Source organism: Cordyceps militaris (assembly GCF_000225605.1).
Source record: "Cordyceps militaris CM01 unplaced genomic scaffold CCM_S00003, whole genome shotgun sequence".
In the NCBI taxonomy this organism is placed as follows: domain Eukaryota; kingdom Fungi; phylum Ascomycota; class Sordariomycetes; order Hypocreales; family Cordycipitaceae; genus Cordyceps; species Cordyceps militaris.
The window spans coordinates 2,843,272-2,867,928 of record NW_006271971.1 but is presented as its reverse complement, the minus strand read 5'-3'; the positions used below and the strand labels follow the sequence as shown (position 1 = coordinate 2,867,928).

Genomic DNA, 24,657 nt, shown 5'->3' with positions numbered 1-24,657 from the left:
CCTAGGGCACGCGGAAGTTGGCTGGGGGCCCTTATTAGCGGAGTCCGGCCCAGACGCAGCTGCTGCGTGCGCTAAAATGTACCCACCGAGGAGCAGAATAATGGGGCTCACATTTTCTTCCGCTTGTCGATAAGACAACCCAGCTTTTTTTTTCTACCCTCGTCTCTGATCATCAACTCGCGCTCGTTCCTGTCACAACACTCCAGGGTCGTTATGAAGCTCTCCAACCCCGGCACGGTCCCCGTGTATACGATCTCGGGCTCTAACACAGCCAGACAACTCCCGGAGTGGCTGGCCCGCCGCAGAAAGCGCAGCTTAAAGAATGATGTCGAGTACCAGAGTCGAGTTGAACTACTGCAGGATTTTGAATTCGAAGAGGCTAGTTCCTGTATTCGAATCAGTGAAGATGGAGACTGGGTTATGAGTACCGGCACATATAAACCCCAGATTCATGTTCACAATCTGCCGCAACTTGGTCTCTCTTTCGCTCGCCACACCAACTCTCTAAACCACAGTTTCATACTGCTCTCATCCGACTACTCGAAGTCTCTACACCTGCAAACTGACCGCAGAATCGAGTTTCACACGCCTATGGGCTGCCATTACGAAGTTCGTTTGCCCCGTTACGGTCGAGATATCAAATACGATCGACACTCTACCGAAGCGCTTATCCCGGCCGTCGGCATTGATGCGGACGGCAAAGGCGAAGTTTTCCGCATGAATCTCGAGGCGGGTCGATTCATGAAATCATACCAAATCGATGTCGGTGGTGATGATGAGCTCACCGGTGGTGGTCTCCAGGGTGGCATTCATGTGGGCAGTGTCAATGTGGCAGCAATCGCAGAGCAATCACACAACCTGCTGGCCTTTGGCACGTCGATAGGCACAGTCGAGTTCTGGGATCCTCGCTCAAAATCAAAAGTCGCCTTACTAGCTGGCCACGACGGAGCGGTCACGGCGCTCGACTTTAACGAATCCGGTCTGTCTTTGGCGACAGGGTCAAGCACTGGCATGGTCCAGCTTTTCGACCTGCGCCGACCCACTCCCATGTTGAAGAAGGATCATGGATATGGCTTCCCGGTACAAAATCTCAAGCACATGACTACCTCTTCTCAAGAAAGGAAGGTCATGTCAGCAGACAAGCGTATCATCAAAATTTGGGATGAGAAAGACGGAGAGCCCTGGACGTCAGTCGAACCCGCCGTCGATCTGAACGATGTCGCCTGGTGCAAGGATAGTGGTATGCTTCTCACTGCCAACGAAGGTCCCCAACAACATGCCTTTTTCGTGCCTCAGCTCGGCCCGGCGCCCAAGTGGTGCTCTTTCTTGGACAATATGGTCGAGGAAATGGCAGAAGAAGTGCGCACAGAAACATATGACAACTACAAGTTCCTGTCCTTGCCTGAGCTCAAGCAGCTTAGTCTGGACCATTTGGTCGGAAAAAGCACCTTACTGCGACCTTATATGCACGGTTATTTTGTCGCGTCCAAGCTCTACGACCAGGCTAAGCTCATTGCCAATCCCTACGCATTTGAGGAGGAGCGGACGAAACGCGTCAAGGAGAAGATCGAAAAGGAGCGCGCCAGCAGAATCAGGGGCAGCAAGAAGGTCAAGGTCAATCAGCGACTCGCTGACAGACTCCTCAAGAAGCAGGAGAACAGAGGCAAGGTCGATGCCAATGCCGGATTACTCGGGGATTCTCGTTTCAGCAAGCTATTCGAAGACGAAGACTACATTGTCGACGAGACCAGCCGAGAATTCCAGGTTCTCAACCCCAGTACCGTCATCCCCGCCGACCAGCGGCCTGATCCCAAGACTGCGAAGAGATACCAAGCCAAGGATTCAGATGACGAGTCGAGCGACGAGGAAATCCGGGCAGCCCCCAAAAAGACAGCAGATGTCTCCATGCGCGTCTCCTCGACACAGAACCACGGACGGCCGCTCAAGGATACCAACCTGGGATCGAGAGAAACTGGACCGGGCCGGTATTCGAAGGCCCGTGGCAATGTTGTTGGCGATCGCGAAGTCACATTTATGCCCAAGTCAAAGAAGAAGAACCAGGAAGAGGAGCCTGAGAAACCACAAAGACGATCTAATGCCGGAAGGCGGAGCGCCAGCTCTAACACATTCCGCAAGATGTGATCTATCTCACTTGCACTCAAACTATATGTACATTGGTTATTTAAAAAGAATATTGTCTCATGATTCCCCAACATCAATCAAGCACTTTGCCCACCCCAGAGGTTCGCAACATTGGAGTCCGATCAACACAAACTTTGTCCGTCGGCTTATCTCCGCGATTTCTTGCCGTTGTCCTTTTGCTGGTACCCTTTCTCCAAGTCCTCGATGGATGATCTAACGATGCCGTCTCGGCTGCTGGCTGTCTGCGAGCGACTGGGTTTCGGTGCTTGCATGGAGCGCTTGACTGAATCTGGAAATTGTGACCTGCGTGGAGTGAGAGCTGCAGCAACTTTTCGCGCCGATCGTCGAAGTGTTTCGCGGACTTTCCATTCCCTCTTCTTGGCGATGAAGAAGAGGGTAGCGGTCGAAACTAAAATACACTCGTTAGCCTCTGCTCATGAGTATACGGCCTCAGCGCGCTGTCGACATACCGCCAATAATGACAACGACGACCACGACGACAATAATGGCAATCATGCCTCCAGTGGAGAGGTTGATTGAATTTTTTGAGCTGTCGCCGGCGGCGCCGGCCTCGGTACCTGCATCGACGCCCGGCGCACCACCATCCCCGGCATCAGTATAATGGTTTGTCGGAGTCGGAAAAGTGCCCGTTGTGGCAGACATGGTCGTTTGGAGCTCGGAATTCGCAGGTTCTCGTTCGTATCAGGCAATATCGGTCAACGACACGTGCATGGGTTTTGTATTCGCGGCGTGAGAAAAGCGTGTTGGGAATTGGATAATGCAAAAGAAGAGTCAACATAAATTAGAAGCAGATGAGAGTGAACAATACATGTATTCATCATGCAGCCACCGCCACGAGGAACAAGCTTGGCACTCTATATTCAGCTTGGTCTAAGTGGCACGTCCCTCACACGACGTGTCGTTCCTGCGTGATGCAATGCCGGCACAGAAAAAGACAAGACAATCAACTACCAATAGCTGTCGAGGGGGGGCAGCAAAGTTGCCAGCATTTCATGAACCCCATATCTCGTCCCACGCCGGTAGTTTGCTGATTGGTGTGACGATGGTCCACACCATGGCGAAGCGCTGAGGTCGGCGCTTAGCAGAGTTGCCTCTGGCCAATCGTGTGCAAGACATGGCACACCACAATCCCCAGACCTGCATATGGCACCACTAGCCCTGTGATTCTTCAGAACGGTGTGTAGTGTGGCAGAACAAGACCATCATTCGGGTATCGACGACGGGGCGCATTCGGGTCAGTTTGAAACCGCTCTTTACGACCCTCTCGACACGGCCTCAAAATGAGTCGCTCTATCCACGTTGCTCTCCGCTTCGATGTGACCCAACAGCTCAACCCCCCCCGTGCGACTGTGTGAATTGCAGCCATTGACATTGACAAGGGTTAAAAGAAGGTCGGTATTGAGAGGGCAAAGAATGTCTGTCGAATAGTATTTACAATACTTTCGGGGCGTTTGACGCTCGATATATAGGTAGGTGCTTATCACTTTGGGCCACTAGATGTGACTAAAAACAGGCTGCCACGAAGAGCATTACTTAGTGCGGCTTCGCGGCAATCGTAAAATACGAGGCGGCATGACACACGGTGGACAGCTGCATAGGTACCTACCTAGGTAGCAGACAAGACTTTTTTAGAGAGAAAATAGAGAGAAATAACAAGAGGCGAATACCTAACGAAGCAAGCGAATTGAAGACGGGTTCTACAGAGGCAAGAGGTAGGTACTTGAGTACCCGTTAGTAGCAACTGCCAAAGAAAGGTACCTGACGGTCCGTCTACTGTCATCCGCCACCTCCCCTTCGACTCTGCCTTGACAATTCTGGCATCTGAATCAAACCAATGCGTTTCGTATCAAAACTTCAGTCATATGCATGGTAGCAGCCAAGAGTTCTCTCCGCATCCTTCCACATAGCAATCGCATGCGGCTCAACTCGACGCCTGTGAAGCGCTTGATGCTCGTTTGTAACCATGGCGTCCCATTTCCAAGTACCCACGGAGAGACTCTCGGATGACGAACTTGCAAGAGGCTTCTCGTTTGATGCCCGACAAGCCAATACACAGGGGCAGTTTTCTGGACCAACACCCAAGAGCATCATACCAGGCATGCAATCCGCCATACAACCAGTTTCTATCCTGCCAGTCAAGTCTCCTGCACAACGGCTTACGCTCCCTTTCCCTGGGCCAGACTTGACTCCCAATTCGCATCGAAACACAGCAGATTCTTTTGTTTCCGGCACTGGCGTTCACGGCCAAGCGGTGGACAGTGCAACCCGGATCCCAAGTGTTTCTTCTCATTTCTCCAATCAAAGCGTCCACGAAGAGCCAGAGCCAGAAGATGCAATAATACCCGCGGGTGGCCCAAATGATAGTCCTGAGCTATCCGTTGTGGTTGAAGCTCGGAACCGGAGCCCTCCTTCTGGAAGACGCGCGAAGAAACCCCTTGCACCGTCGGTCATTGGAAGGCCGAGTAGACCCTCTTGCGGCTCGAACAAGGGTACGTCTGATACTGCCGAGAACAAGGACAACCACAAGAGTGGACGATATTTGCAAAGGGATTATAGTCAGTCTCGAACACCACCGTCACGTTGTGGAGACCTGGAAGGATTTGGTATTTACGAGGCCTCTACGGCGACTCGGACACCTCCAAACCATCCCAGAATAACTCGCCGCAGTCGATCTCGAACTCGTTCATTCGATATAGAGAGCTCGGACCCCCGCCGCACCCACTCGCGGGCGAGCAATATTTCACGCAAGAGACGATTCGACCCTACAGATCACCATAGCTCCGAGCCGGATCGAAAGCGTCTTGCCATGAGCGAGGCTGTCAAACATTGGAACGAGTGCATTCAAATTACAACTGAAGAGTCTGACCGAGCAAAGTCTACAATACAGGGTCTGAAGAAGAAGCTATCGCAGCAAGCAAACGAGCTTCAACTAGCACAAGATGCTGTACAAAAAGGCGACACAGGCTTTCGAACTTTACACAAGCAGTATCAAGATCTAGAAACAAGAGAAATTCGAGCTACAGAGGACAAGAAGAATCTTGAGGTCAAATTCAATGAACTTTTTGTTGATCACGAAAAACTTCGAACTCAGGTCAAAGAAATGTCCACCAAGTTCAACAGCTGTGAAGGAAGACTGGGCAGCGCCATTACCGAACAACGCGAGCTTTCCAACCAATTCAAAAACTTTTATGTCAACCTTACCAATCAGATGAATCAGGATGGAGCAGTAGAAAAGGCCAACGCGGAGGCCGTGGAGAAGGCACTACAGGATAGTAAACAGAAACGAGAGGAGCTGAAGAAAGTTGTTGAGCATATTCAACGCGACTTTCAGTACAACAAAACCGAATGTAGGTGAAATCGCCCCTTTCATCAGACCGTTCCTCACAAGTGAGTGCAGATGAACGCAGGATCATATCCCTCGAGAAAGAAAACGAATCTCAGTGCGATCAGATCGATGCAATTGAAGAAGACAAAGAGAGATTATATAATGAAATGGTTTCAAATCGCTCCACGAAGGAATGTATTGAGAGGGTCAACTCCCGATTGAGTGGCTTCATTACTCAACTTCGAGCTCTGGACGCATCTCAGGACATGGCAGCTATTGAGCTGAGAGATGTCAAGATCAAGTTCGTCAGTGTTATTTCGGTTTCGCAAAATATTCTGACACAAGTTCACTGTCTTCAGGGTCGATGATCTACCAGGCAGCCATGATTTTGCCGAGCTAAAGGAGCAGGTCTCAGGATCACACACCAAGCTCAGTAGCTTGGAAAAGCTTATACTAGAGAGGTAAGCGACCACCCATGCTTGAGAGCATTTCAAGCAAAGTCTGACCGAGATGTAGGCTTCTACCGGCGATCGATTGCATTGCTTCCAAACAGTCTGAGTCTCAAGTATCAGCGAAGCAGTTGACCACGGCAGTCGAAGACGGATTGGCAAAGCTCCAGGGGCAGATACAGACACATGCGATCGATTTCGGTCAGACGATCAAATCCAACCACAAATCACACACAGAAATTCTAAACTTGCTTACGTTGATATCGGCAGCAAATGGAGATATGGCAAGTAGAGTAGAGGTTGGAAACAACCGTCTCGAGAGTCTTGTCGAGGCAATATCTTCCAATGGCACGATAGGAATATGTATGCAGGCCATCTTTGAGTCGACTCAAAGTCTATCAGAACACAGTGGCAAGATTGTGTCAACCCAGGAGAAGGCCCAAAGCGAGGTGCAGCGGCTGCAAGAAGTGCTTGCCGGGCAGATTGATGCCAAGTTCCAGGCTCAAGATAGAGTCTCACGAGAGCTTTTTGCCGGCTTGAAGGAGAATTTTGAAACGAACTTGGCAGTTTGGAAGGCAAATATCGCCCCTGAAAGTGCACGACGAGCCAGTAGCACGGAATCCGCCTCGATGAATCACAAAACAATACAGGATGTTGAGGTCATGCGATCAAACTTACAGCAGGTTGAATCACAGCTCGCCAAGATCGAGGATATACCGTTGTCTCTTCAGAAGATATATGACCTCAGTGTCTTGATTCAAGAAACTTCCAAGTACATGGACAGAGAAGAGAAGTGGGTTCAAGAAACGATGGCTGGCAGGGCACTGCACTCAGACGGTTCCAGGACTACAGAGAAATCAGCAAGTCAGACATCCAGCTGCCAGTCGCCTGAATCTTCGAGCCCAGGATTTGGACCCGGTAGTCAAGAAGGCCCTGGTGGGACGTGCGCTGATAGTCAAATCCGGAAAGTTGTTGTGCAGAGCCCAAGGCCGCAGGAAGACTCGCCACTCCCCGTAACCGCGGCTGAAGAACAGCGGCGCAGAAGAGAATCTGCAAGGCCAAGGTCAATCTTGAAACTGCCCCAGAACAAGACTGTGGTGGCCAAAGGACTGGTTGCTTCCATTCGCAACGGCTTCCATACATCAGAAGAGGTCATCTCCGACATTCGTTCGGCTTTCGTCCAATCTCCCATACCAGGATCACCATCGTCACATCAGACCACTGGGCTTACACCAATGACGGAGTATCTGAGGTTGAACAAGGCTGCGAGTAGAAGGCGTGGTATTGTACTTGGAGACTTGGCAGACGCCGAACTGAGACCAGGCCAAACCGTTACAGCTGTGGGAGTTGCAGCGACAATCTAAGAGAAATAGAATATCCTACAACAGAGGGGTAGTCATCTGCCAACAATTGGTTCGTATTTGCTCGTTTGCTTAGCTTCACTTGACCCTTGGCGAATTGGTCGCATTAAGTGGCCGAATTCATTGTATTTATTTCAAAGTTCCAGTATATCGTGTGTGTACATAGTATGTCTCGACACGCAAGTGCAAAGCGCGCTTGGTGCGTAAGTGGCCCATCCGTAAACTCCAGGTATGCGTGTGTTATAATACAATGCGACCAACTCGTGTCGAACGGGTGCGGCATGTTGCCTACCCACGCGGTATCGTCCTAGTCGCGATTCAGATGGCGGATGCGAAATCAGTGGCATGTGGCTATAAAAGTACAAATAATTGCCAAATCAGGACAATTGCGTCGCCTATTTGCCTTTTCGTTTCGATTCGAGGAAGAGGACCTTCTTCCGCACTGTAGTAAACCAGGGTCAGTCACGGTGCCGTAGACGAGGCATTTTCCTTGAGGCGTGTCATAGTCACGTACCAATCGGGTCGTATTTCAATAGTCCCATGGGGAGAGCCGTGCGTGGGCGCTTAAAGGTGTAGAAGAAGCCGGTCATGGCCATGGAGAGGAGGCGCACGTGGATCAGACGAGTCTTGGCTGTATCGCAGGATAAGTTAGCGACAGGCGCGTACGGGTTGACGGCATCACAGTCTCGGAGTTGGGAGATTGATAGGTGGCTATGGCATGGAGGGGAGGCAATGCGCACCTTTCTTGGCCATGTTTGCGGTGGTTTGGCGTCGTTGAGTCGAGAGCTTGCTGGGTTCGGCGTGGTGGTTCGCATAAGAAGCTTCGCCGACCAGGGGAAATTTCCGGCTGGTCGGAAAAAGAGTAGGGCCGTTCTCCGGGGAGCCAAGTTACAGAAGGGTTCGCCCTGTAATTCAGTGGACATGCACCGCTGTTAGTAAGTCAATGACAAACAGCTTTCTGGAAAGACCAATGGCGACTAGAAATGGGGGTCAGCAAAGCTACAAGCTACTTGATGACAGATCTAAAAGTAGCTACATACATACTACGTAAGTAAAGTATTAATACATTAGAAGGTGTTGTCCAAATGTGCGTGCATGGCAAAACGTACAAGGCTCGGTCGTCGTGCCTAGCTCGGTGTGCTAATAGTGAAAACAAACTGTAATACTTGCAAAAAGGAGTAGTTAATGCCATAAACATATAATAAAATAGAACGGGGAGGTATGGTAAGGAGGAGGAAGAGAATAAATTATGATGGCTAAATTGAATAAATTCGAAAATCGCAAATATTGTCCGAGTGAGTCTGGCCTGCGTACTTTGGGCTTTGAATCTGAGCAGGGACCTGGTACGGCATCCTACGAGTAGGCTCCATGTGTCGCGCCTCACGACACTAGTCATTTCTTTAATAATAAGAGGTGCGAGGGAATAGGTATATTGAAGCGGTGCGGCATTTGTGATGAAATGACACCCATGAAACGTCTAGGACATGAGCGGATATGGCGCGGGCACGTATCAGCGATACTAGGTAATAGTGGCTGAGCTTCCCAAGGAAACCTGCCGCCTCAACAAATATGCTTATAAGGGATACGTTGGGGACTCTTTTTCCTCTCGCAACGGCAAGAGTTTGGAATTGAATTTTGAACCCTTGTCGGTTGTCCATCTGCACCAAACGGCTTGCCCTCTGTTTTGTGTTTGTTCTCCATGGGTCTCGTTGCTGCCCAGAGGGCGGTGTCGCGCAGCTCACACCGAGTAGCAGGTATGTGACATGTCTTTTCATTTTCTATTTTTTCTATTCATTTTCCCTGTATATATTCTGTCTTTTTTCTTTTCTGATCTTCTTCTACCCGCCGTCACTGTTTCATACGTACCCTGTTGTTGTGCAACATGCCTCATCCCCCGGTACCGGACCCCCCAGAGCTCTTCCCGCCGTTGATGGCCAGAGACAGTACGAGGTCGCTGTTGTCCAACAAGGAGTGCCAACCCCAAGGAGGCGCTTCTTCTTTTCCGGCGTCTCCCGGTTTCTCGGACGGGTCCGATGCCTAAGCCGTTCCATTTCAACAGCCCGGGAAAAAAAGCCATGACGCTTCTTGGCTTGTCTGGGTGTGGCACACCACTCCCGATGAACCGGGGCCTTGTTGGCTGAGATGATGCGCAATGAGTCGAAAAGAGGATGAGGGCCTGCATGCTACTTACTATTCCTGGGCGAATCACTTTATTATCCTGTGAATGAATACTGCGCTGTGGGCCGTCATTCGCTACATTTTTGGGGATTACCTTTTCTTGTTATAAATTCCAAGAGGTCAAATCGTTTCACGGCATATGCACTTGCACCTCCCTCTATTAGTTACCGCTACTTGCCTCCCAAAGCCGCGTTCGCTTCTTTTTTCTGCCCCTCCATTTTTCAATCCATCGATTCACCCCGCCGTCCAGACCATCTAGGGTTATTTGCATGAGGTGCATGAATCTCCCTCTTTTGTTTTGAATTTGACCTCATAAATTTCTGTGTGATACCGCCATTTCCTACCAAGCGAAATATTCCCAAGACACGATTTCCAATATTCAACTGACAATTCTGGACTCCAGCTCTTTCAACGACCCCGCCAAGTGCCCTTTTACACCCCCACGTCCGCGTCAGGCCTCAAGTCCCGGCCGTCCTTCCCTCAATTACTACACCACCAACCCTCTTCTACGCCTTTCGACGCCGCCAGTCCACCATGGGCCTCACCGTCGACACCATCAACCAGCGCGTCCGCAACGCCGAGTACGCCGTCCGCGGCGAGCTCGCCGTCAAGTCGGAGGAGTTTCGCGCCCGCCTCGCCAAGGGCGACAAGACGCTGCCCTTTGACCAGGTCATCAGCGCCAACATTGGCAACCCCCAGCAGCTCGACCAGAAGCCCCTCACCTTTTTCCGCCAGGTACTCTCGCTCCTCGAGAACCCGCTGCTGCTCGAGCACGAGGACGTCTTGCACACCAGTCTCGGCTACCAGCCCGATGTCATTGCCCGCGCCAAGAAGCTGCTGGCCAGCGTCGGCTCGGTCGGCGCCTACAGCGCCAGCAACGGTGTTCCTGCCATCAAAGAGAGTGTTGCCAAGTTTATCCAAGGTACGGCTCCCACAAATACAGAAATAATGATAATTAACTTGCTAACGCCGCCTCCCACACAGAGCGCGATGGCTTCCCCGCGGACCCTGCCCACATCTACCTCTCGACCGGCGCCTCATCCGGCGTCAACACGCTCCTTAACGTCATCTGCGCCTCCAAAAAGACTGGCATCATGATCCCCATCCCTCAGTACCCCCTCTACACGGCCTCGCTCGCCTTACTCGACGCCACGCCTGTCCCCTACTACCTCGATGAGTCCAAAAACTGGGGCACCGACCTCGATGCCATCCGTCAGAGCTACGAGCAGGCCAAGGCCGACGGGCTCGACGTCCGCTGCCTCGTTGTCATCAACCCCGGCAACCCCACCGGCGCCTCCCTGCCCGAGGCCGATATCCGCGCCGTCCTCGACTTTGCCAGCGAGCGGGACCTGCTCGTCATGGCTGACGAGGTCTACCAAACCAACGTCTTCGTCGGCAAGTTTCACAGCTTCAAGGCGGTCCTCCGCCAGATGCAGAAGGACGCACCTGGCAAGTATGACAAGGTCCAGCTCGCCTCGCTCCATTCCGTCTCCAAGGGCATGGTTGGCGAGTGTGGCCACCGCGGCGGCTACTTTGAGCTCGTTGGCCTTGACCCCGAAGTCGAGGCCAATATTTACAAGTTTGTCTCCATTATGCTCTGCGCCCCCGTCATCGGCCAGTGCATGGTCGAGCTCATGGTCAACCCGCCCCGCGCCGGCGAGCCCTCGTTTGCCCTCTATGACAAGGAGTACAAGGGCATCTTCAATGGCCTGCAGGAGCGTGCCACTGCCCTCCACAAGGCCTTTTCCGAGATGGAGGGCGTCAGCTGCGCCGAGCCCCAGGGCTCCATGTACCTCTTCCCCACCATTACCCTCTCCCAGAAGGCCGTCGAGGCTGCCAAGGCCGACGGCCGCAAGGCTGACGAGTTTTACGCCATGGAGCTGCTCAAGGCCACTGGAATCTGTGTCATCCCCGGCAGCGGCTTCGGTCAGGTCGAGGGCACCCTGCACTTCCGCACCACCTTCCTTGCTCCCGGCACCGAGTGGGTGGGCAGCATTGTCAAGTTCCACAAAGAGTTCATGGACAAGTACAGGTAAATCATGCCAGCCTTGGCATAAACCATTGACACCATAAGAAAAATAGATGAAAGGGAATATCTCAAAAGAAATATGACATCGTAACGGGTCTCGTTTTGGTTTGGATAGGAGACCCCGTGTTTGGAAACAACACGTTAGTATATAGACGATCAATTAAACCGCGGTACTCACCTCCATGACGACATCTTGCCTCTACGTTTTCAGTCAGCCCGTGTACATGACAAGCTTCACATTTCATGGTTGGCAAAATTCTTGACCCCGTTGCATTTGGTATCAGAATTATTCATCTAATTTGGATGTCTTATCATACATAAGTGGTAAGGACACACTCCACGTAAAAAAACCCCTATAACCATGTTCCATTTCCGCGACCCTTTACGCCCTCTCACTTCCACGAAGTCGAACAGCCTGTCCGTACTTTTGTAGTTTTGTAATCAGCTGGTCGCCCTGTCGGACAACGTCCTGGTACTGCTTGTTCTTATCGTCCGGTCGGTTCGTCTCGATGACGCCCTTGCCGCTCACGCGATCAATTGTGCAGGGGATGCGACCGGCGGCGATGAAGCGGGCGAGATCACTACATTGAAAAAATATTAGCCTCAGGTTCATGTAGCACCAGTACTTGAGAAAAACGTACCGGTCCAAAAAGTCTACCGTGACGCCAAAGTCATTGGCCATGCTGTCGAGGCCAACGACACGGTAGCTCTGCAGAAGCTGCTGGTACGCGCGGAGGCGCATCTCGCGGATGAACCACGTCTTGTGCTCGTGCAGGTAGCGGTCCTGGTTGAGGAACTGCTCCTCGACTGAGGCGAGCGATTGGAAGAAGGTCTTGTAGTTGCCGTTGTATAGGCTGCTGACGAGGAGCGCCAACGGCGAAAAGTCAATGGCCGCCTCGGCTTCCGTCTGCTCCGCGCTCGAGCCAAGAGTGGTCAGGTTGACAGCCGTCGTCGCAGCCTTGGGGGTGTTTGTGCCGGGGGTGTCGTCGGCGCCAGGGCCGGCGCTCAAAGCACCGCTGAGAGCGAGCAGCTTGTCCTCGCCGTCGCCCAGGATGGCCTTGATCTCGGGAGCGTCAACCACCTTGGACTTGAAGTCGACGCGCTTCAGCGAGACAGAGCCAGCCAAGACAGAGTATACGACAAGGTTGGAGTAGGTGCAGAGTTCGTAGCTGGTAAAGGTCGACAGGGAGTCGAGGAGAAGGGGCGCGGCAGCACTATGGGATCTGACGGTGAGGAGGTGGAGGCCCTCGTAGGCCTTGAGGCGGTTTCGACGGTCCCAGTCACCACCAGTCTCGACGAGCCCCTTTGCGCGCTCAATGTACTTCTTGACAAGTTGCTTATCGCCGTAGAACAGACCCATGCGTATTATCGCAAGGACGAGGTCGATTTTGCTGCCAAGGATGCCCGTCTTTTCGAAAACATCGTCGTATGCTGTGATTGCTTTCTCCTGTTCCAAGCATTAGCACGTCGTGGGGAAAAAGAATAAAGCTATCATCCAGCATCACTGCTTACCTTGTCACCCACGCGAGCCCAAAAGTCTGCTCGCCTGCCCTTGGCAGCCAGGACCTCCGTCTCGCCCGCCTGCTCCTCCGCATCGTCCTCCTCCTTCTGAAACTGCGCCAGCTCCTTTTCGTTGTCCTCGAGTAAGCGCGCGTACAGGGCCTCGTCCCAGGGCAGGTGGACGCCGTGCGCGGTGGCTTTCGTGGCAATCATGCCGACGAGGGACGACTTGCGGCTGAGCGGCTTGCCGGGGCCCGCGGCGCCGCCCTCGCCGACCTGGTGGAGGACGCCGTCGATGGGGTGCGCCAGGTAGCGGTAAAAGGGCGCCATTTTGTCCTCGGTGATGGCGTCCTGGAGGGCCTTGAGGGCGGCCTGCTGCGACGTCTTCGAGGCGTAGGCGTTTGTGAGGGTGAAGACGTGCTGCGAGAGCGGCAGCAGCGGCCACTTGGCGTACTGCGGATCGGAACCCATGGCGGCGGCGGTGTGCGTGCGTGCGAGGAAGATTCGATGACCAAGTCAGGGAGGCTTGTTGATGCGAGTTGGAGATGGCGGAAGATGATGGAATCCGGCCCGCTGTGAGGTTGTAGTTAGGTAGCTTGGACCAGTGCAGTCGTGGAGACGGCTCAATCTAGCTGGGAATGACGCTGCTTTAGCCCACACACGGGCGGTCACGTGTGTTGGCGCCAAGAAACATGCCACCAGTTGCAGCAAATTTCTAAAGCGGCGCTAGAAATATCCGTCAAAGCTCCAAGCTCAAGGCTTCAGCGTGACGCGGACTGCTTACCTAGGTACCTAGATATACACTGCGCCTTGTTACCAGCAATCTACCTACCTGTAGGTAGGAGGTAGGTATATATATCTTCCATATAACCTCGCCAAGGCGATCTAACGTCCCATGTTTGTCAACCACGGATCCAAGTTTATATACTTTTTTCAATATACGCCATAGATATGAATCCCCTTGGGCATATCTCCTACAAATGTGCTTGGATTTGCCGCCTGGCAGCAAGCCCGCTGGCAGGTAGCTTGTCAGTTAGTTGGTCTTGTCCCAAGTGACGAACCCAGCCATTCTTTAAAAATATTGCACGTCGTGAAACCTTTTCATCAATTTCATCATTCGTACCACCATTGGCGTTTTTTTGCTATTGCTATTCGCCCAGAATCCTCACCCGGAGCAAACTCCAACCCCGGCTCGTGGTTGTTTCTTCTACTGTTTGCGTGCCTGGCGGCCTTGTCACCGGAACGGCGCTTGGCCTGTACCGAACACCAAGATTTCTTTCAGGCGCCTCCAAACCACAAGGCAATTCCCTCCTGGCCACAGCTCACGCAACTCACCGCTCCGCATTCGCACTGCAGCCCAATTGCAACCAAAGATACCCAAAACCAGCAACAAATCGAGAAAATCGCTCACCTGCAATAATATACACTCGTTCACCCGCCATGGCGCGAGACGATGAGGACCGCGACGGCGGCACCCGGTCTCGATCGCGGAGCCGTAGCCCTCCCAAGAAGCGCCGAGCCCAAGAGACGACCGACGATCTCCCGCAACCATACAATGCCAACAGTCTACATGCGACGAAACGCCGCGCCACGTCACCCTCCGAGCAGCCGCCGCCGCGCAAGCAAAAGCGTCCCGGCGCGCGCGCCCGCATCTCCGAGGCCGAGCGCGAAGCCATCCGCCAACGACAGATCCAGCGTGACCGGGAGGCCGCCGAGGCCGCCGCCGCCGCCGCCGAGCAAAACCACCACCGTGGGCGGGGAAACCACGACGTAGTCCGCCAGCACTACAACAGCGTGCCCGAGCGCGGCCGGCAGTGGCGCACGACGGACAGCAAGATCAAGGGCCTCCGCGTCTTCAACAACTGGATCAAGAGCTGCCTCATCCAGCGCTACTCGCCCGACGAGGACCACGCGCCCGGCTCGCGCGAGTCGGGCCGCACCAGCGGCAAAGAGCTCCTCATCCTCGACATTGGCTGCGGAAAGGGCGGCGACCTCAACAAGTGGCAGCAGGCCCCGCAGGCCGTGCAGCTCTACGTCGGGCTGGATCCCGCCGACGTCAGCATCGAGCAGGCGCGTGGCCGCTACCGCACCATGGGTAACCCGCGCGGTGGCGGCCGCGGGGGCGGACGTGGCGGAGGGCATCACCGTGGTCCGCCCGCCCGCATGTTTGACGCGCGGTTCCACGTCAAGGACTGCTACGGCGAGAGCATCGAGGACCTTGAAATCATCCAGCAGGTCGGCTTCGATCCCTCGCCCATGAACCGCCGCGGCTTCGACGTTGTGAGCATGATGTTCTCCATGCACTACGCCTTTGAGTCGGAGAAGAATGCCCGCAACATGCTGCGCAACGTCGCCGGCGCCCTGAAAAAGGGCGGCCGCTTCATCGGCTGTATCCCCAACTCGGATGTCCTAGGCGAGCACGTGCGCGCCTTCAACGCCAAGGCCGCCGAGCGTCGCGCCGCCAAGAAGAAGCCGGCGGAGACGGCCGAGGGTAGCAGCGGTGCTGGCGATGCTGCTAGTGGCGACCAGGAGCCGGCCGCGGGGGCCGCCGGGGACGCGCCGGAGCCTGAGGACGGCGAGCTGGAAGAGGGCGAGGCCGAGCCGTCGGCGGAATGGGGCAACTCCATCTACCGCGTGCGCTTCCCTGGCCCGACACCCGAGGACGGTGTCTTCCGCCCCGCATTTGGCTGGAAGTACAACTTCTTCCTCGACGAGGCCGTGGAAGAGGTGCCCGAGTACGTGGTGCCCTGGGAGGCGTTTCGCGCCCTCGCCGAGGACTACAACCTCGAAATGCAGTACCACCGCACCTTTCCCGAGATTTGGGCCGCCGAAAAGGACGACCCGGAGCTGGGACCCCTGAGCGAGCGCATGCGCGTCCGCGAGCCCGGCGGTGGACCCTTGCTCGTCAGCGACGACGAGATGGAGGCGGCGAGCTTCTACATCGGCTTCTGCTTCTACAAGGTGTAAAAACGATGTTTTGTACTTTTATTTACGAAAAACAGACTACAACTTTTGATCCTACATGGCGAATATACTGCTTCCTTTTGTGTCTGATACTAGCGACCCGTACGAAGTGAAGCAGCATCACGCGTGCATATCTGATCTTAGTGTGGCAAACAGTTTGCACGAGGCGAGTTATAAGTAGAATATGCTCATTTATCTAGCATGTACGGCCATAGCCGAGTGAAAAATCTGGATCCCGTCTGATCTCCGAACGAAAACCACTTGAGCGCCAGATTAGTAGTTGGTTCGGTGACGACCAGCGAACACCGGGTGTTGTACATGTTTTTTTTTCTTGTCCAATGAATTTTATGTATAGACTGGTTGAAACGAGCGTAGTTTATTTATTTTTTTCGAAAGAAGAAAAGTTGGGTATCATAATATCACTAGCTGAAGTGCCTTTGTCGTTGTTTCTCTTCTTGTACACCAAACAGAGCAGCCAAGAGCCACGAAAGCGCCTCGCCATCCCAGCATGTAAAAAAAAAAAAGAGTGAACAAAGGGAGTGTTGGTGTATGAATCCAAGAAAATGGAAATATTGTCCTCAGCAGGACAGAGAAAATATATGCAGAATAATCCAAAAAGGGACAAACACCTATTACTCCTCCAGTGTGGATTAGCTTCTCGAGTACAAGGTCATTGCAAACGTGATGATTACAAAACGAAGGATATGTCTGCCATGCAGGGTAAAAACAGTGGTACAGGGCTGGTCGGCAGGCGGTGCAGATCCAGGCCATTAGTCGAAGAGAAGATAACGAGTGCTCGCGTTCAAGGAGTTGAGTTGCGTTGTATATGTGCAGGAAACAGCCCGAGAAGAACGGTGACGTCCTACGCAGAGTTGGTGGATCGGCGCCAGATCATGGCTGCAGCAATGACGGCACACGCCGTGGCTCCCAGAGCAATATACAGCCCGCTGCGGTCAGGGGCCTCCTCCTCACTCTTGGGAAAGCCTGTGCTCGGGTTCGTGGCCACCTCGGCGACGGCGACAAATAGCTCAGTGATGCTATTCCATGTGACGCTCACATGGAGTGGGGTGCTCATGTTGATGGCAGCAGTGTACTGGTCAGGTTGCAGCTCGCTACGTTGTGTCGTCTTGTCTTTGTCGGCCTTCAGGGCCGTGTACACCGAAGGGAGCTCGTCGAGGTAGGGGTGCTTCTTTCGCATATCTACGATATGCGAGAATGAATCCGGATCCGAGGAATCGTAGGCGTAGCAGACAAGATCGCAAGCATCCAGCTTAGACTGGTTTTCCAGGATTGCCGGTTCCAACTCGCCAAGCTCTTCGAAGATCATGTACACCTGCTTTCCTCCGGGTAATTCGACGCTGTTTACGGTGCGTCGTGGCTTGATGGTTGGACGGTATAGGCCATCGAATGGGCGATTCAGGAATGCATCTAGGAGTGACGACTTTCCAGCGCCGGGGGCTCCGATCAAGTAACACAGAACGACATTTCGCTCGACGCGGCCTGGGCGACGTCTCCTCTTGCGCGATTTCGTGATTTTGAGCGCTGCCGTGATGGAGTCCTTAGGACTTGCGGGTTCGAAGCCAAGGTACGCCAAGTAGGATATTGTCGTGTGCGGTTCCAAAAACGTGGTCATACTCCATTGCGCCAACCAACCTTGCAGAGTGATGTGGCCAGCTTCGTTCCGTACAGTACTCGATGGGAAGGATGAATCGATCCAAGACGGGGGAAGACCTGGCGTGGGAGCAAACAGTGCTTCCAGCTCTTCATCGTTCAAGCCACCGTCGTTATCCTTATCAAAGAGCAGAAACAGGTCGACGAAGAAGCGGTACCCAGCGGGACTTAGCTCGGCCGAAGAAAATTCGGGGACTTCAAACTTGGGGTGCAGAAATTTGTCTTCTAAACTCAGGCTGTCGGTGTAGTGGTATTCACGTAGGATGATCCAGATTGTTTCGTGGCGACCCTTTTCTGCATAGAGCTTGTTGAGCTGCAGGAAGCCTTGCAGGTCGATACCGGGTTCCAAATTTACATCGGGCAACGACTTCGAGATGGAGAGCTTGATATTTTCGAGATCGTCGTCGGTCAGCGGCTTGTCGAAGCATTTTTGCTGAAACTCTCGCATTTCGTGGGTGTTGAGGTACCCGTCCTGGTCTTTATCACATAGGAAGAAGATCCTCTTCAGGGCAGCCACACAAGCGGGCTTGAGCTTCCCTTCTTTGTAGTCAAACAGAGGGGCGATGGGGTGTGTGACGGCTTTTTGGCACAGGAAGAAGACTTCGTTGACGTTGCGATGCTCGCGGGCGCTGGTTCGAATACAGGAGTCGATTTCGCGGAACTCTGACATGACTGGCAGAAGCTCTTCCTCGACTACTTGCGGCGTGTTGGCTTGGCCAGCAAGGTCAGACTTGTTGGCGCAGAGCACAACAGGGACGTTGACGCCCAATGAGCGGAAGTATGGCATCCAGAAAAGAGCCACGCGCTCATAGCTGTAGTGGTCCGAGTATATGAGGAGAATGACGTTGCATTTTCGAATCTCCTTTCGCAAGGTTGTGCGATCTTGGGGGCGGGCCGAGGTGTCGACGACTGTGGTTGTGACGTTTTCTGGCGTTCCGATGCTGGGCGGGATGGTGATTTGCGGCAGGACAGACTGAATCTTGTTGTTGATGAACTGGTCCTTGACCAGGGAGGCGATGAGGCTCGACTTGCCAGTGCCTTCATCACCGCAGACACAAATGCGGACTGCCACATTTGGCGTCAGTTTAGAAACGTGTTGAGGAAGCTTGATGATTGGAGCGTGTCGGGGGTTAGAGGGGGCTTTTTGGAGGAGAGTATACCTGTCGTCATGATGAATAGGACAGAAGACGGAAGAGGAAACAAGACGATGAATTCAAGGATGCTTGTCTACGTCATGTCCGTGACATTTCAGTAACAAAGCCACAGATGTATGCGACGATGAAGCTTAAGCCTTCCGAGATGGCCGTGGAGGAGAAAGAAACGCGACCGGAGGAAGAGGAGCTGGGCCGGGACGATGCTGGGTAGAATTGCGGGCTTGCAGGGGTGGCTTATTGGATTGGTGCTCGCTCTCTCTTGCCGCACTGTTGCAGCATTGAAAAGGCGGTACTGATAGTGACAGCAGGTACCTGTGATCAGCAATGTATGGAGATCAGGCGGTGATTTGCTCAAAAATACAACGTACTTTTGGTCGGTTTTATTAGTGGCTGACCCCACAGAGCATGTTCATGATGACTTGGGCCGTCTCCAGCAGTTCGCCCTGCTAGTTAGAATAGAATGGTTGGGGTGGGCCAAAAGGGAGGTGGTCTGATTAATGATAATGACTGGTGCAACATGATCCCGTTGCACATGCGAACTTCCGTACATGTCTACAGAAATTAGGTGATTCCGTGTATTGATCAGCAGATCTGTGCCACCAGGAGCTATAGCTCAAAGTATACACCTCTGACTGAGCTCTGTTCAAAATATACCCTTTCGCACTCTATCATACTAGGTACTTAGAGCCAACTTCTCCTAGGACATGGTGCACACAGCACCTTGACTATTGTTCGATGAATATAGCTAATATTGAAATACTTTGTCGACAATTCGAATTTTATACTCTTTCAAACTTCCAAAGCACCTGAAAACCTGCGCCAACATGCTCGCTTGTTTGCCGCCGTCGCTTGCCCCCCCGCATACCCTACACACGACATTATTACGCTGTGCTAACTCGAGTCCGCCAACCAGCCAACACCTAATCATGTTACCTTGTGACCCATTCATTCAGCCTAGCCAGCAATCTGTCTGTCATGGCCAAATCCAACTCTCAGGCCCTCAGACTGCTTGTTGTCTGGATGGGTCCACCCCCAAGGTGGTAACGCTGCCCACAAAGTCAGAGTCGCAGCGACGTGCAGACTACCTACCTAGGTACCCCATATTGCAGCCGACGATCGGCGAAGCAACTGCAACACAGCATCACCAGCTTCCAGTCAGCAAACCATTCTGTCCCCCAACGGCACTTGACGACGAAAAGGCACCTTTGCAAACGCCCCGGACTCACTGGCGTGAGTCTAGTTCCAGCCACCGCCCTGTTAGCCCGCCAAGTGGCACGAGTCGGCGGCTACTCCTCCAGGCTCCGGTGGCTTGACTACCCCACACATAAACTCCCCCAGCTGCAGATGGCCAGAGAGTGTCGACAGCCCCGGCGTCCCAACAGCCAACAAATGCTCCTCTACCATCCTCGTCGCCCTTGAAAGCATTCTCGATACACATCGCTGCGTGAAACACAGCGCAGCTACGCCGATCCAACGATTGCGGCCGCGTCACCGCTGGGGTCGGCTACGATAACGTCACCACCACATGCGCTGAAGCAGCGCGACTTCCGTTCCCTCCCAGCAACCCCAAGAAGAGTCGATAGAGGACCCAGACAAGGATCCGACGACAGGATAAATACATCGAAATGCTGTAAGTCGTGCCAACCGACAAGGCGCCGTAATGATGGCTCCCTTGCTGCCCGCCATGCTGACAGCTCCGTCGCAAAAGTGGCTTCAGTGTTCTACCACCTCCTCCGAGATACCCCGGCGTCGGCGGCTATGGAGCCGCAGGTCTAGGCGGCATTGTGCCGCTCGTCGAGACAAACAACACAATCGACAAGCCCACGGGCCCGGAATGGCAGTTTCTCGTCGGAGAAGGTAAACACCTCAGACGATTGATGCTGATGTCGGCTGACCACGTGCTAGGTACTTACGTGCTCAGAGAAGATCTCTCCTTAGCCACACCTCCTCCGCACCCCTCCGAAGCTCCCATCGTGAACCCGAACCCGCTCGCGACCACCCCACAACCCGCCAGTGCAGGGACAAAACTGTCCCTTGTCAACCTCCACCCTAAACCACCCCCATTCGTCTACAGGGGAGCTGCAGCATCTTCCTTTGGCGGACAGGTATCCTTGGATGGATCCAACGACATTCGATGTTCAACCGAAGGCGGCATGAGCAGTGAAGATGGCCGGGCGACCTCCAACAGCGACAAGCAAGGTTCACAAGTTGCTTTCGGGTCTGCTGCGCCGGCTTTTGGACAAGGCAATGCGGCCCTGACGACGGTCGTAACCAAGGACGTGAACAAGAGAAAGAAGCCAAAGAATAACGTCACAAAGAGCAACTCATCATTCATCTCTAGAGTCATTGTCCATGACAGCGTAAGCCGGCGACTTACGGATCATCCCGCGGACGGTATTTTTGCCTTTGCCAACATCAATCGGGCTTTCCAATGGCTGGATATGTCCTCGACCAACAAGGCAAGTATTGCGTCTCCAATTGCGGATCACCACAGCTAATGTGCCGAATAGCAGGACTATCTTGTTAAGGTTCTATTTACGAAAGCCCACTGCTTGTGCCACGATGTGAATATGGCTACGAAAGGCGCTTCCCACCTCGATGTCGTCATGGGATTTTCCACAGGGGAGATTATCTGGCTGGAACCCATCTCGCAGCGCTATACCAGACTGAATAAGAATGTAGGTCGACTGCTTCTGTTGGATGCTACGGTGCTGACCTATTCCAGGGCGTCATCAACAATACACCAGTGGCACACGTGAAGTGGCTGCCTGGATCCGAAAACCTCTTCCTTGCAGCGCACATGGATGGTTCGTTGATTGTCTATGACAAGGAGAAAGAGGACGCGACCTTTACGCCAGAGGACGAGAACCAATCCAATGGAGGCTCCGATGCTGGCGACGGCACAAACGGAACGTCATCTGGCATCACTATGCTCATTCGCAAATCAGTGCACTCCAAGAACCAGAAGACGAACCCAATAGCGGCTTGGAAGCTATCAAACCAACGAATACACGCATTTTCGTTCTCGCCTGGTCATAGACACCTGGCTGTTGTGTCTGAAGATGGAACTCTGAGAATCATAGATTATCTCAAGGAAGAGTAAGTGGGCATACGCATTGCCTGACAAAAACTAACATGACTTTGTCAGGCTTCTTGATTTATTCTATTCATACTATGGCGGATTTTCCTGCGTAGCCTGGACACCAGATGGCAAATACGTCTTGACCGGTGGACAGGACGACCTTATTTCGATATGGTCAATGGCCGATACCGCATTGGTTGCACGATGCCAGGGCCACGAATCGTGGGTCGCGGCTCTGGCGTTTGACCCCTGGCGCTGTGACGATCGCAACTATCGCTTTGGCAGTGTTGGTGAGGATGGGCGACTGTGCCTGTGGGATTTCTCGGCGGTCATGTTGCACCGCCCCCAAACCGTATGATTCCGCAATGTTCTTCTAACTATTGTGAAAATACTGATATGACAGTAACAGAACCGACACAGAAGCTCAGTCTCTTCGAATTCCGGCTTACCGGAGCGATTCAGTAGCTACAACAGCGAAAATGGCTCCAGAATTGCGCATGCTGTCGAGCCACGAGCACACATTCCGATGCTTCCCCCAGTCATGGTAAGTCTTGAGTGGAGCCTTCGTTATTAAGAAGACTTGTTAGGCTCATCGTTGACATGGGTGCACAGACAAAAGTGATTGACAAACATCCTCTGTCATGGCTCGAGTTCACCGAGGATGCCATTATCACCAGCTGCAAAAATGGCAAGTCTTTCTTGTGCTCGTTGACGTGACGGCCGCTAACCGAGATACAGGTCACATTAGGACGTGGAACAGACCCGGTATGGGAGCGGCAGTAGATCTAAAGGCTTCAGAAATAGCCTCGTGATGACGACAAGACTTGTAAAGGGCAGACTTTGGCGTTGGTGGTTGTTTCGTTGACAAGGTGACGGCGAGATATAGCAGGTGGCGGGGTGAACAGGTTCTGCATCCAGTCACGGATCAAAAAGCGTGCAAATTGGTGATACCATCGAGATCTCTTTACATGTAGTCGGTTCTACTTATCCTGTTGATACTAGATTTCATAGCACATATGAATTACTGTTACAATGTCTGGTCTCTTCATCTCACTTGGTGCTGCCTGCATTTCGAGGGTGTGTGTTGGACGTGTTAGTGTAATGTGGCTGACAGGGGGTATGATGAGCCGGCCGTGCCGGACAACGTGGTTCTACCCGTGCTTGACAAGGGCAGTCGGTTGGACATTCTAGAAGGTCTAGCGCTTGATTGATTCGCTGGCCTGATGCGTGTCTGTCCAGACAAAGAAACAAAGCGAGAGAAAGGCTTGGCGGCCAGGACTCTCGGTGTGGTAGACCGAAAGACCCGACACTTGGCCAGGGCTGAATTACGGATGACAAAAGGGAGGCAAATCCAGGTGAAGCGCGGCCAGATAAGCAAGATAGGCCAATAAACTTAATTTTCATCTTTTTTCTTTGGGACGTAACTAGGAGATGGCAATGTGGATACAATGAAGAAAAACCACAAAAATGATAATAAAAGAGGGACGAGGCAAGGTCGGGAATAAAGGGATGGGTGTGGTCGTTGGCAACGGGTTATGAGGTGATGGATCGTTATCGGTGAAGCAGCAGGGTCCCTGGACGGCCCAGTGAAAGTGCGCGTTTAATATCCGTATGAACGATGATTTATTATGGTCATTTCCCAAAGGTTCTGCTTGCTTTGTTGAAGAGGATGGGCTGATGGCTGACGGCATTCGTAGAGATAAGACGGACAGGGGGGCGTCTGGTACACACATAAACATGATACATGAGCATGAGCAGCAGGGCTACATGATGGAACGGCAGCTCGATCGCGCCGGACCATGTGCCGCGTCGGTGACGTCTCAGAGGGCTGCATCATCTGCCCATCAGCTCTGGTGGCTGGCTGATGAACCCTGCGAGCTGTGAGAAGCAAGGCGACAAGATGAGACGCTCCGGCCAACCTGGAGTCTCGATTCAACATGTGAACGGCCAATCCGTAGCTACATATAGAGAGGCTGAAAGAGTGTGGTGGCAATCCGGGCCAAGAAAGAGCTCTGCCATCGGCCCATGCCGGCCATGACGCTGTTGCGATCGAGGAGCCGCATAGCCACACCCACTGCAATTTACCGGCTCTTTCAGCTTTGCAACATGCCATCGGATCGCTTGAGGCTCTGGGCTGGAAAGATGGATAATAATAAAGGAAAGGGCCAATGCAAAAGGCCAAGAGTCAAGGCGGGTTCCACAGCGGGCAACGACCCGCTGCTATCAGGATGGGTTACAGGGAAATGGCGCCGCAGCAGATACGATGGCTCCATAGTATAGAGGGCTTTCTTTTGAATGTGTATCCTGCTTCCCTTCATCTTTTCTTATTTTTTTTTTGGGTAGTATTCTCTGGTCGGGCCGTCATCGACGGTTTGACGGTGGTGGTTTCAGATGAGCTGATAATATGAGAGGTTGTTGCAACATGCCGACATTCGCCCACGACGTTGTGGGACTGACATTGTCGATTGACCTGCAATACACACTTACGCGAGAAGCCTTACAAAGAAACGTCACGGTAAGGGTCTCTATTATTGGCGTTTGGAGATGCACAGACTCTACTGGGTTTGTGAGTGCTGCCCTGCATGGCATCATGGCATGACACGCCAGTCGACGGGCCATGGCAAAGCACGCAAGATAAGGGTAGAAGGACGTAGACAAGTAGCGCAGCAGTTATGTGTGCTGGTGGTGGCGGCGCAGTGACGAGCTGGAGGTACAGCCAAGTTGAGTTTTGAGGCGGTGGTTGGCGTGTCGGAATGCGCAGAAGCACAAGCCAAGGTGAAG

At 53.1% G+C, this 24,657-nt stretch overlaps 8 protein-coding genes across 8 annotated transcripts; 4 read left to right on the top strand and 4 right to left on the bottom strand.

The window, feature by feature from the left end:
• Positions 1-213: 213 nt before the first annotated feature.
• Positions 214-2,142, top strand: CCM_04525 (WD repeat protein; the record flags this gene model as incomplete). Its single annotated transcript, XM_006669673.1, has 1 exon — positions 214-2,142. The coding sequence occupies one exon, from the start codon at positions 214-216 to the stop codon at positions 2,140-2,142; it is 1,929 nt and encodes a 642-aa protein (XP_006669736.1).
• A 146-nt stretch (positions 2,143-2,288) lies between these two features.
• Positions 2,289-2,805, bottom strand: CCM_04524 (uncharacterized protein; the record flags this gene model as incomplete). The annotated part of the gene is made up of 2 exons (XM_006669672.1): positions 2,289-2,572; positions 2,613-2,805. 2 exons carry the CDS (start codon positions 2,803-2,805, stop codon positions 2,289-2,291), a joined length of 477 nt encoding a protein of 158 aa, XP_006669735.1.
• A 4,888-nt stretch (positions 2,806-7,693) lies between these two features.
• CCM_04523 (50S ribosomal protein L33) lies at positions 7,694-8,113 on the bottom strand (the record flags this gene model as incomplete). Its single annotated transcript, XM_006669671.1, has 2 exons — positions 7,694-7,740; positions 7,813-8,113. The coding sequence occupies 2 exons, from the start codon at positions 8,111-8,113 to the stop codon at positions 7,694-7,696; spliced, it is 348 nt and encodes a 115-aa protein (XP_006669734.1).
• A 1,897-nt stretch (positions 8,114-10,010) lies between these two features.
• Positions 10,011-11,512, top strand: CCM_04522 (alanine aminotransferase, putative; the record flags this gene model as incomplete). The annotated part of the gene is made up of 2 exons (XM_006669670.1): positions 10,011-10,398; positions 10,461-11,512. The coding sequence occupies 2 exons, from the start codon at positions 10,011-10,013 to the stop codon at positions 11,510-11,512; spliced, it is 1,440 nt and encodes a 479-aa protein (XP_006669733.1).
• Positions 11,513-11,887: 375 nt separating this feature from the next.
• Positions 11,888-13,476, bottom strand: CCM_04521 (proteasome regulatory particle, non-ATPase-like protein; the record flags this gene model as incomplete). Its single annotated transcript, XM_006669669.1, has 3 exons — positions 11,888-12,086; positions 12,147-12,952; positions 13,018-13,476. 3 exons carry the CDS (start codon positions 13,474-13,476, stop codon positions 11,888-11,890), a joined length of 1,464 nt encoding a protein of 487 aa, XP_006669732.1.
• A 969-nt stretch (positions 13,477-14,445) lies between these two features.
• Positions 14,446-15,972, top strand: CCM_04520 (mRNA cap methyltransferase; the record flags this gene model as incomplete). Its single annotated transcript, XM_006669668.1, has 1 exon — positions 14,446-15,972. One exon carries the CDS (start codon positions 14,446-14,448, stop codon positions 15,970-15,972), a length of 1,527 nt encoding a protein of 508 aa, XP_006669731.1.
• Positions 15,973-16,831: 859 nt separating this feature from the next.
• Positions 16,832-18,810, bottom strand: CCM_04519 (mitochondrial Rho GTPase 1; the record flags this gene model as incomplete). The annotated part of the gene is made up of 2 exons (XM_006669667.1): positions 16,832-18,780; positions 18,801-18,810. The coding sequence occupies 2 exons, from the start codon at positions 18,808-18,810 to the stop codon at positions 16,832-16,834; spliced, it is 1,959 nt and encodes a 652-aa protein (XP_006669730.1).
• A 108-nt stretch (positions 18,811-18,918) lies between these two features.
• CCM_04518 (catabolite repression protein creC) lies at positions 18,919-22,688 on the top strand (the record flags this gene model as incomplete). The annotated part of the gene is made up of 9 exons (XM_006669666.1): positions 18,919-19,001; positions 20,503-20,651; positions 20,700-21,154; positions 21,308-21,472; positions 21,520-21,893; positions 21,943-22,228; positions 22,286-22,420; positions 22,489-22,589; positions 22,637-22,688. The coding sequence occupies 9 exons, from the start codon at positions 18,919-18,921 to the stop codon at positions 22,686-22,688; spliced, it is 1,800 nt and encodes a 599-aa protein (XP_006669729.1).
• Positions 22,689-24,657: the final 1,969 nt, after the last annotated feature.